At 41.2% G+C, this 11,964-nt stretch overlaps 1 protein-coding gene across 1 annotated transcript; it reads left to right on the top strand.

Moving 5' to 3' along the window:
• Nucleotides 1-1,396: 1,396 nt before the first annotated feature.
• Nucleotides 1,397-2,353, top strand: LOC122483760 (olfactory receptor 4B1-like). The gene has a single exon (XM_043581127.1). It carries the CDS (start codon nt 1,424-1,426, stop codon nt 2,351-2,353), a length of 930 nt encoding a protein of 309 aa, XP_043437062.1. The 5' UTR covers nt 1,397-1,423.
• Nucleotides 2,354-11,964: the final 9,611 nt, after the last annotated feature.

An 11,964-nucleotide genomic window follows, 5' to 3' on the forward strand; every position in this document is an offset into this window, starting at 1 on the left:
CCACCCAGGTGTCCCAACTATGCTTTTCAGATTTGTTTGTTTGTTTGTTTGTTTGTTTATGTATTTATTTATTTATTTTCCTAGGTTCCTATCTTAGGAGGTTTTGCTTCCGAGAAACAAAAACCCATCAAACTAGTTTAAGCAAAGAAGGGAATTTATTTGAGGAATAAGGGACTCAATCAGAGCCCGATGTCAAGGATCAAGGATACTCTGCATCTCTGAAATTCCACGGTTTATTTTTCTACTATTTTCTTGCTCTTGAAAACTAGTTTCTCAATGTTTTCAGGTTCGATGACTTTATTTAATCTTAAACATTTTCTTTCTTTGATGAAAGTGATATCTATTTAATATTTACAACTTGATGTTCTGATATACATAATGAAATGATCACTGCAGTTAAGCTGATTAACATATTCATCTCCTCATACACTTTTTTTTTAAAATGAGAAGTCCTGTATCTGTTCTCTTAGGATATTTCACACATCACCATGTCCTTACCTGATGATTTTCGACACACACGGCTCTGTTCCCATCTGTCTACATCACTGACTGTTGTTTCTGTTGATTTAGGTCCTTGCTGTTTAGGTACACTTTTACTTTTTCAAAAGAGTATTTCTTGAAAATTTCAGGGATAAGGGGACATGCAAGGAGGATAAATTTTAGAGCAGAGAAGCAAGATGTTCATACTATTTGTTCCTTATTTCTCATGGCTCGTATGTGGTGAAAATATTCTGAATATGGCACCTTAATCTGAAGAATATTGTTTTTGCATCATATGACATTGTTAGCATGAGTGTGTTCTGTGATCCGTACTTCTGCATAGTCTGAATGGATAGATGTAGGTGTGGAAAAGGTCCCCTGTTCCAGGGGATGACTCTTGTTATGATAGGTTGAAGACTGGTATAACTGAATGAAGAAAACTGTACTTGACCTTTTGGGAAGAGAAGAATTATCAGTGGGAAGATGTTTTCCCAGGGCAGAGATGAAGGAAACAAGGAATTTGGGAGCACAAGCGTGTCACGGGGATCCCTCAATAGTAGAGAGCTTCACTGAAGATGGTAAAAGTGCATGCTATGAACCTGAATGGCCCCTCAAATTCACATCAACTGGTGGTGAACTTGTAAGAGCCCTGGCTGAAGTCTGAAAGCCAGAATTCACCACTTTCTGTGTGATTCTGGTTAAATAACCATCTCCCTGAGCCTTAATTTTCTATTATGCAATTGTTGTTAGGTTGCTAATATTTAATGCTGAGTGAGTACATGTGGGCTAAATGAATGGATTGGTGATTACTGTATTGTAAAGTGGTTTACACTGTCTAAATGAGGTATACACAGTGCTATAAATGAGGAGAATTGGTTACCATCTGTGTTTGTTTTATTGCAGGTCTCTCATTACCTGTGCCCAGAACACCTGATTAGATTCCATGGCGAGTACAAATAACGTGACCGAGTTAATTATCGTCGGTCTTTTCCAGGATCCAGAGGTGCAGAGAGGGTGCTTTGTGGTGTTTCTTCTGGTGTACCTGGCCACAGTGGTGGGCAATGGTCTCATTGTTCTGACAGTCAATGTCAGTAAGAGTCTGCATTCCCCCATGTACTTCTTCCTTAGCTACTTGTCCCTGGTGGAGATCACTTACTCCTCTACTGTTGTCCCTAAATTCATGACAGACTTACTTGCCAAGATTAAAACCATCTCGCTGGAGGGCTGTGTGGCTCAGATATTCTTCTTCCACTTCTTTGGAGTTACTGAGATCTTCCTGCTGACGGTAATGGCCTATGACCGCTACGTGGCCATTTGCAAACCCCTTCACTACACAACTATCATGAGCCGGTCTGTGTGTCGCCTTCTGGTGGCTGGATCCTGGCTCGGGGGCTTTTTTCATTCCATGGTCCAGATTATTATCACTCTCCAGTTGTCTTTCTGTGGTCCCAATGTGATTGACCACTACTTCTGTGACCTCCATCCCTTATTCAAGCTTTCCTGCACTGACACTTCTGTGGAGGGGGTTATTGTGTTGGCCAACAGTGGATTATTTTCTATCTTCTCCTTCCTCCTCCTGGTGTCCTCCTATATTGTCATCCTGTACAACCTGAGGAACCATTCTGCAGAGGGGAGGCGCAAAGCCCTCTCCACCTGTGCCTCTCACATCACAGTGGTCCTCTTGTTCTTTGGACCTGCCATCTTCCTCTACATGCGGCCTCCCTCTACTTTCACTGAGGACAAACTGGTGGCCGTGTTCTACACAGTTGTAACCCCTATGCTGAACCCCATCATCTACACACTCAGGAATGCAGAGGTGAAAAATGCCATGAGGAAGCTGTGGGGGAAGAGAATGAATTCAGGGAGGGACTAAAAATGAAAACACAAAAAAATTGTCATGTCTAGGGGGTGACCAAATATGCATTCTGGTTTCAGTCAACTCTGAGGAATTGAGGAAAAGTTAACCTGTTTGTCTATATATACATACATAGATTTATATATTTATATTTTGTATTTAGATGAACCCCTTATATTCCATTGCATTAATCACAGCTGCACCAATTCATTGCTGTCTGTAGTTTGGAGAATGTTTTGGAGAAGAGCTGCATCTCTTCTCTTCTTCTGTTGCCCATAGTTGGAAGCACCACAGCCTTCAGGGAGGGATTACCTAGACTGTGAATTCCCACCCTGTTGTTTTCTACCTGTGCAACCTTGGGTTCATTCACTTTGCCTCTTGGTGTTAGCATGCTGTGGGGTGTGGGAAGTCTGTGGCACTTGGAGACAGAAGTTTATGTTTTGCTTTGTCCTTCTCTGATAGTGTTGTGAGATCTTGTGGGAGTCCCACGGAGGCTTTTATACTTCATTTGGTACCCCTGCTTTATTTACCTGATTCTAATGCCTGAAATTCCTCATTATGAGCCTTATTTCACAGGAATAAGATATTGTTAGAATGGAAATGTCTCTTGGATGTGAAATACAGTGAAGGTATTGTTAACCATTAATTTGGACAATTTTAGAAGACCTTTTTCTTTCTAGACAGTTGCTGTCTGGGCACTGGGGTGTTGCTTAAGCCAGATACAGCTCATTGCCTGTTTTTTTATGGCCTAAAAACCAACATGGTTTTTATACTTAAAAAAAAAATCAAAGTCAAAAAATATTTGTTGATACATGAATAGTATAGGAGTATAAAATTTTAGTGTCCATAAATAGGTTATTGGACTATGTTCATGCCAATTACTTTGCTTTTCTCTATGGTAGCCTTTGTGATATGGTAGCATGGTTGAGTGGTTGTCATGGAGACTGTATGGTCTGCAAGGCCTAAAATATGTCACCCTTTTCAGGAAAAGTTTGGCAACCCCTGACTTAAATCATATAACATGTATTGCTTACTCGACAAAAAGTTTGGGGGCCAGCAATTCTAGGGTTGTTTTGTTAATTCTGTGATGCCAGAGCACCTGGTTTGTGTGTCTTGAATTCTCTTGGCTGCCCCCCTGCCCCATGGCAGCAGGAGGGCTACAGCACATCTAGGTATTATATGCTAATGTGAGGGGAAGGAGGGACTCTCATTTTATTTGGGAAATATTTCCAGAGACCCCTCAGAACAATTCTTATATATTTTTTTATTGGCCAGAACGGAAAATTTTCTTATTTCTAACCGCATGTCCATGCCTAGATGCGAGGGAGGCTGGGAGAGTGAATGGTGGTAAAGAGGAATGGGATTATGTTACCAGTTTAGATTAGACACTGTGTTTCTCCTGGGCTGGGCATATCGGTGCTTGAACAAGGTCAGGGTTGTCATTAGGAAGAGATGTCTGCCATGGGGAGTGTTGGTAGATGTGATATCTGGGAGGGTGGTGCCCCTGGACATAGTGGATGGATTTGAATTGGTGCCAGAGTGACTGACCAAAATCCAGCTCAATCACTTGGTGGCTCAGCCTCAGGCACGTGACCAAAACTCTTGATCCAGGGTCCTTGGCATGCACGCGTGGGTCAAGTGCAAGAAACCTTTTCCATAATGTAACAGTTTTCCTGTGAATGCATCTGCTTTAATTTCCCTCTAGGGAATGAAGGAATGAAGCCCTGGGCTGAGTGCCTGAGGGTTGTGAATAGAAGCCAAACGATCCTACTATAGGTCAAAATAAATTCTATCATTTAAGGTCTGTATATCCTGAGATGAGTATTCCTAGTAAATAAATCATATTTTTATGCATGGAAGAAACATTTGATAGCATATGGAGATTTGAGTGTTTGGGATACATAGTGAGGTACTAAAAACATTTTTAAATCTAACATCTTGCATTATCTTTTTTCTTCCAATTACATATCTCTGCAAGGCTGAATTTTCTCCATATGTTTCAACAAAGACAACATATCCAGCAGATTGAATACACAAGCCAATGTGAGAATTCAGCTGTATCTCTTAAGCCAAATATTAAGGGTATTTCCAAAAACTCAAACAATGCCATTTTGCATTAATTATTTCCATTTGCATTAATTATTTTGTCATAATTATTTTCCACAAAAGACATTATGTGATTGTAAACAGAAAGAAAGAAAGAAAAAGAAAGAAAGAAAAAGAAAGAAAGAAAAACCAAACCACCTGCAGGTCTTGATGGCAAGGATGAGTCTCATTTGCATATATAGCTCTACATCCAGAGTTCTGGGCCAATTCACTGCAAATAAAGTCACCAAGCAGCAATTTGCTAAAAATTCGCTACTTCACTAATTGGCGATTTGCTAATTCCCCAAGCAGAAATTTGCTAACACTGAACTTCTGATTAATCGGACATATATATCGATTAAGCCTTTATAAAATTCATGGCACTTATGTTTTGCTGCAGCCTGTGATGAGCAATATATTTGGGGGAAATTTTTGTGTGTGTTTAATTTCAGCTTTTTTGGAAATAATAAATATCAAGAATTTTATGTATGTTTGTTTCTCTCTTCCAACTAACTGAGTTTTCAGTCTGGTCAACTGCCTTTGCTACATGTCTTCATTTTCGGTTTACCTTCTTGAGAAAGGGACACAGGTACAGGGAGCAGATGAGGGGATGTTTTCACATGTGTTAGCCAAGCCTTCCTGTTTCAGGTTGAGTTATTCACCCTAGTGTTTTACTCCTTCTTGTGTCTATGCCCTTTTCCATGTAATCTTGAAGTTCTTTCCACTACATGTGGAATATACTTTTCTATTCCTTGACTTTGGCCTCAACTGTATGACTTGCTCTGGCTGATGGAATATGAATGGACATGACAGCTTGCTGATTAGAGCCTAAAACTTAAGGGACCTCATGTGTCTCTTGCCTCTTGTGTCCCTTTAGCCATCATGAGATGATGTCCCCATCACCTGGGCTGTAGAATGACACACGTGGAGCAGAACTTCACCTGCCCCCCCTTCACCTGCTCCCCCCCCCCCCCCACCGCCTCGAATTGCAGCCTGACACAGAGCTGCGCAGCCAGCCTGCAGACACACTGCACTGATGTGGGAATGAATCCTCACTGTTGCACACCTACTGAGGGTTTGTGTTTATTCGGTTTCAGCAGAAACTCACTAGAGTTGAATGGCAAATACACATATCAAAGAAGAGCACAAAAGTCATGCTTAAGGCACATTCTTTATTTTCTTGAGAATGGGCATGGACACGTCCTTCCGTGCTGCCTTGGAGGTTTTACTCTTGATTTGAACTATTTGGAAATAGTGTCTGCAAATTTTTGCCAGTTTGGCATAACTCGATTTCTCAACTTCTGTTGTATGGATTTGTTGATCTAGATTCATTGAATGTTGATTTTCTGTGTGTTTTACAACTCAGATTTTCCAAGGCTGCTGCTTTTTTTTTTTTTTAAGTTTATTTATTTATTTTGGGAGAGAGAGAGAGAAAGAGGCATGAGCTGGGGAGGGACAGAGAGAGAGAGGGAGACAGAATCCTAGGCAGGCACTACTGACAGTACGGAGCCTGACTTGGGACCATAAAATCATGACCTGAACTGAAATCAGGAGTCAGGAGCTTAACTGACTGAGCCACCCAGGCGCCCCCAGATTTTCCAAGGCTTCATTGATAGTAAATGCAGTAAAGTAGATTAGAGGTGAAGCATGTGTTTGATAAATTAGTAGTTCAGTGAATTGGTCATTTGCCTAATACCTAAATCTTTGAATTGGTTAATTATCTGAATTAGCTGTTGGTAATTCAGTTAGTGGCAAACTTCTAGATGCTGAAAGATTTTAGTATTACTCTGCTTTAGTACCTAGTGTGATGAATGAAGAGGATAGGCACTCAATAACTACTGAGTGGATGAAAGATGTCAAAGTTGTGTCAACACTATCTATCTTTATTGTTTTGGAAAGGCTTGAGCTAGATGTGAGATGATTTGGAGCCAGAGAAGCTCTGTCTTGTGAATTACTTTTAGTTGCAGTATAGAAAGGATGTTAATCTATTACCTTGCAATGAAAATATAACAACTTTTCAAATGCACGAAAATACCCTAGAGCCATATTTAGGATTATTAGTAGAGCAATTGATATATTTTATATCTGCATGACATCTTGTGTATAATTCACAGCCCTTACATATCAATTATTTCATCAGAGTCTCATAGTAATCCTGTGAGGTCAATGAAATCTGAATCATTCCCAGTGTACATTTTTGGAGTTTGAAACATCATTTGGATTAGGATTTATCTGCTAGGAACAGAATCTGAAACAAGGTAGAAGTCAAGAGGTAGACAATTCAGGATGGAAATGGTCTCTCTTGTTTCTCCATCCTTGAGTCATCTTGCGACCCAAGACGGCGCTGTAGATGCAGCCATAATGACAGCATTCCTGGCATCAGGAAAGAGAAAGGGACAACAAAGGTGCATCATGTCCCCTTTGTTAAAGTTGCAGGGGCGCCTGGGTGGCTCAGTTGGTTAAGCAGCTGACTTCGGCTGAGGTCATGGTTTTCACGGTTCATAGATTCGAGCCCTGCATCCAGCTCTGTGCTGACAGCTTGGATCCTGGAGCCTGCTTCAGATTCTGTGTCTCCCTCTTCTCTCTGCCCCTCCCCAGCTCATACTCCATCTGTCTCTCTCTCTCTCAAAAATAAATAAACATTAAAAAAAATAAAGTTGCAAGGGAGGCTGGGTAATGTAATTTTTTATTCCACCTGGGTATGTGCCCAGATAAAAATTCAGAGTTTGTAAAACTATAGAAAGAAGAAAGAGAAAACAAATGTTGTGGGACACAGCAATCTCTGCTTCTGAATAAATCAGGCACAAAACTTGAGCACAAACTCAAGTACACTGACACTGGGATCAGATGTTCCTTCCATTGTAGTTACCCATCCCAGCTAGTTTTTTTCTTTTTAATGAGATATAACTTATATTCCGTGGAATGCTCAGACCTTAAGTGTACAACCCAATGAATTTTGATAAATTTATATAACTGTGTAACCTAAGTCCTAACCAAGAGGTAGAGTATTTCCATTACCCCAGAAGCTTCTTTCATGACCCCTTCCAAGCAATCTCCACTTCCCATAAGCAACTGCTGATCTAATTTCTATCATCATGGAAGTTTAGCCCTTTCTTAAACTCAGAAAGCAGAGTCATAAAGCACGTACTCTACTGTGTCTGGTTTCTTTTCACTCAACATAATGTTTTTAAATATTCGTTGTGTTGTGGGTTACAGTAGTTTGTTCTTTTTGTTTGGTGAATAGTATTCCACTGTATACATATACTACAACAGAACAAAATGTATTCCCCTGTTTGTAGACATTTGATTTGATTTCTGCTTTTGGTCATTACGAATAAAAGCTGCTATAAACATTCTTTGACATTCCCATTTTTATAAAAGCATAAACCAATAGAGCCATGTATTTATTTTTCTTGTAAAATACCTTTTTGGAAGAAGGACTATATATATATTCCTAATTCTGAATAAATCTGTACATCATTTATAATGGCGGGGTTTGATTAGAACTGGAGAGGTGAGGGATTAACCCATAGACAATGGGCGAATCTTTATCAGGTTATGAAATGAAATCAACCCCTTACAACAAATGCAATTTAGGTGAACAGTTTTATACCACAAACATTTTTAACAAATGTGTTTCTTACAACAAATATTCATAGATCACATTAAAAAAATTATCTCCCTTAGATTTTTTAAACTGAATATTTCAATATGGAATATATTTTTTCTGATAGACTTTCACAGAAAGTCAACTTCATGATGACCCGTGAGAGAATAAATACACGTTTTACTTCAATATTTGGAGCTTCATGTAATTGTTTCCTATTAGAGCCCCATACAGAGTAAATACCCAGTGAACATTAGGTAAATTTATTTTTTTTACATTTCCTATCGATTCCAAAGTTATGCTACCAACAAGGAAGTTTGAGGTTTTATTATCCAAGTCCTGCTTCCCATGGGGTTGTCTGCCTGATTGGGAAGGGGAAAGGTATAGCTCTTTGGGAGCAGCCTTCTCTCACTTGATCATGATGAATTCCCCTCTGGTATCTCTCACACAGGGTGAACTCAAGGCTGAGATGCCAGAATTCAAGAATACCTGGGAGGCAAGTTTACTTTACTCTTGTTTTAAATCGGGTGCAATTGAGACTCTGTGGCTTAGTCTTAGCATTTCCAAGTCTGAGACCAAAGGGTGAGAAGATCTTCTGTCTGGAGTCTCCTGTAAGATATGAGCTCTGGTTGGTAGCTGGGTCTTAATTCTTTCTGAATGGCTAACTGAGGAACCTGCAGGAACTGACTCTTCTCCGGACATTTAAATCTCTGTGTTCAGGGGCGCCTGGGTGGCGCAGTCGGTTAAGCGTCCGACTTCAGCCAGGTCACGATCTCGCGGTCCGTGAGTTCGAGCCCCGCGTCAGGCTCTGGGCTGATGGCTCGGAGCCTGGAGCCTGTTTCCGATTCTGTGTCTCCCTCTCTCTCTGCCCCTCCCCCATTCATGCTCTGTCTCTCTCTGTCCCAAAAATAAATAAACGTTGAAAAAAAATTTTTTAAATCTCTGTGTTCAGTACAAAAGGAGGAACCTTTGGTGAGAATAGCAGAGCCACAGAAGCATTGGGGTGAGTTTTGTTTTGTGAGCATGTGCTTCTTTGCATGTCATGATTATAATTCCACTTTGGAAGCAAAGGGAATGTTACCATGAGGTGCATGGCATTTTACGAAGTGCTTTCATATAGGTCTGGCCTTTTCCTGAGGCAATCACAGTGCTGGGTATTGGGATTCAGAGATGGAGAGGCTGTGGTCTCGGCCCTTGGAGATCTTTATTCTTTAGATATTTTCTGAATACCCACAGAGTACCAAATACTGTGCTAAAAAGGAGAGAGGCTATGGAATATCTCTACCCACTGTTAATTCCAGTTTTTACTTTATTATTTTATTTTATTTTTTAAGGGATATTTCATTTCTATCTTTATTTTTCTTTTTTTTCCAATATATGAAGTTTATTGTCAAATTGGTTTCCATACAACACCCAGTACTCATCCCAAAAGGTGCCCTCCTCAATACCCATCATCCACCCTCCCCTTCCTCCCACCCTCCATCAACCCTCAGTTTGTTCTCAGTTTTTAACAGTCTCTTATGCTTTGGCTCTCTTCCACTCTAACCTCTTTTTTTTTTCTCCTTCCCCTCCCCCATGGGTTCCTGTTAAGTTTCTCAGGATCCACATAAGAGTGAAACCATATAGTATCTGTCTTTCTCTGTATGGCTTATTTCACTTAGCATCACACTCTCCAGTTCCATCCACGTTGCTACAAAGGGCCATATTTCATTCTTTCTCATTGCCACATAGTACTCCATTGTGTATATAAGCCACAATTTCTTTATCCATTCATCAGTTGATGGACATTTAGGCTCTTTCCATAATTTGGCTATTGTTGAAAGTGCTGATATAAACATTGGGGTACAAGTGCCCCTATGCATCAATTCTCCTAATTCCAGTTTTTATTTTTATTTTTTTAAATTTTTTTCAACGTTTTTATTTATTTTTGGGACAGAGAGAGACAGAGCATGAACGGGGGAGGGGCAGAGAGAGAGGGAGACACAGAATTGGAAACAGGCTCCAGGCTCCGAGCCATCAGCCCGAGCCTGACGCGGGGCTCGAACTCCCGGACCGCGAGATCGTGACCTGGCTGAAGTCAGACGCTTAACCGACTGCGCCACCCAGGCGCCCCCCCTAATTCCAGTTTTTAAAAAGTACTCCCTACCCCCAGTGTGGGACTAAAACTCATGACCCCAAGATCAAGAGTCACACGCTCTACTGACTAAGCCAGCCAGATGCCTCCCCCTCTGCTCCCCTGTATATTCACCGAATGCTATCTCATGGCAGGTGCTTCAGTTGGCACTGGAGATGGAGTGGTGAGTAAGATACAATCTGTGCCTCCAGGAAGTTCACAATTTACTGGGGGCAGATGGTCACGTAAAACAATTACATTTTAGTGTGGAAAGTGCTGTAATTTGAAAATGTCCTGCAAGAAGAGGACCACTGATTGTGAATTTGGAAGATGGATTTCCTATCTCAGAAGAATTCAAGGCAACACAGAGGATGGGAACTTAAGTTCTCTTGGGATGGGCTGGGCGTGGGATCTATCTCTAAGTCAGGTAGTATCTTCATGCTACAGTTTAGACATTGGGTCTCTGAGGGGTTAAAGAACTCTATCTCTCATCTATCTATCTATCTATCTATCTATCATCTGTTTATCTATCCATCCATCCATCCATCCACCCATCCGCCCACTTATTTTTAATAACCCTTTAGACATCACATAGATACCACCTGAAGAAACCTGATGTAAACTTACAAGTCTGGACTGATAGCAGTGCTTCCTTTCATAAATAGCTTCTTGGTAAAATACCCCAGCTAGGCTGAGAGTTTGGTGCTGGCCTCTTCTCTCTTTGTCTCTGAAGGCATAAACTCTATCAGTGATTTCCTTCTGGCTCATGGTGGTCCTTCAGCAGCTGAGCCTACCCCACTTGCTAGAGGAAGGAAACTTTGTGGCATGAGTGGATGTCATGTGACTCCTAATCTCAGAACCCCACTGTATGAGGGGCCATATTGATACACACAGATCTCAGCCACTTTGAACAAAGTCCAGCATGGATGAGGGCAGTGTACAAATCAGTCAGTGCACAATATTGCTGAAGCCCTGGGGTGTTGGAAGGCTGGAATTAGAGAAGGTTGTGCCAGAGCATGAGTAGACGCTGTGGGCAGAGGGTATTTATACTTCTCTTGCCCCTGGGGGGGGGGCATATGATAGGAGGTATCAGTGAAGAGAGGAGTTGTGTATGGGTTGAGATGGACCTTTGGAAAGGGATGAGGTCACCAAGTGACCAAGTGTAGAAGGAGGGAAAGGAGGAGAAGCAGAAATAAGAATGCTGAGTGTCAAGAGGTATATTTTCTGAAGAGTCTGAAGGGTAAGTGGAGAGGTGAGAATCATGTTCTGCAAACCAAGGATGGAAAGGGGACAAGAGGAAGTGGTACAAAGAAAAACTGCAGGCAAAAGACAACTGAAATCATTCAAAGGCCATAGAGAGACCTTTAAAATAGAGACAGTAACACTGTCCTTACTGCCACCATCATCTGAGGGGACATTCATCTCCTAATAGGTGCCCCCTCCTCTGGTCTCCTCCCATTAGTCCAACCTCCATATACGAAGGGATTTTACTCTCCAGCTGATGAACATTCCTGAAGATTTCCCGTTGTCTGCAGGATAAACCCCCAAGTGCACAACAGTCCTTCAGGAACTAGTGCTAGACTCTGTCTCCAGTTTTATTTTTTATATTCTGCCCTTTACTCCAGCCACACGTGGGTGGATTTTCATGACTTTGTACACTCTTCTTTTTTGGACCGTTCTTTCCTTCTGTACATAACTAACTAAAGTCTACTCATCTTTCAATATCCAGCTCACAGATTGGCAAGGGATTAATACGTAATCCATGCACTTAATGAGTCTTTTGTATCATTTCAGATCACCCCACACAAATTGCTGCCTCCTGTG

The sequence above is a fragment of the Prionailurus bengalensis genome, chromosome D1, assembly GCF_016509475.1.
Source record: "Prionailurus bengalensis isolate Pbe53 chromosome D1, Fcat_Pben_1.1_paternal_pri, whole genome shotgun sequence".
Taxonomy (NCBI): Eukaryota; Metazoa; Chordata; class Mammalia; order Carnivora; family Felidae; genus Prionailurus; species Prionailurus bengalensis.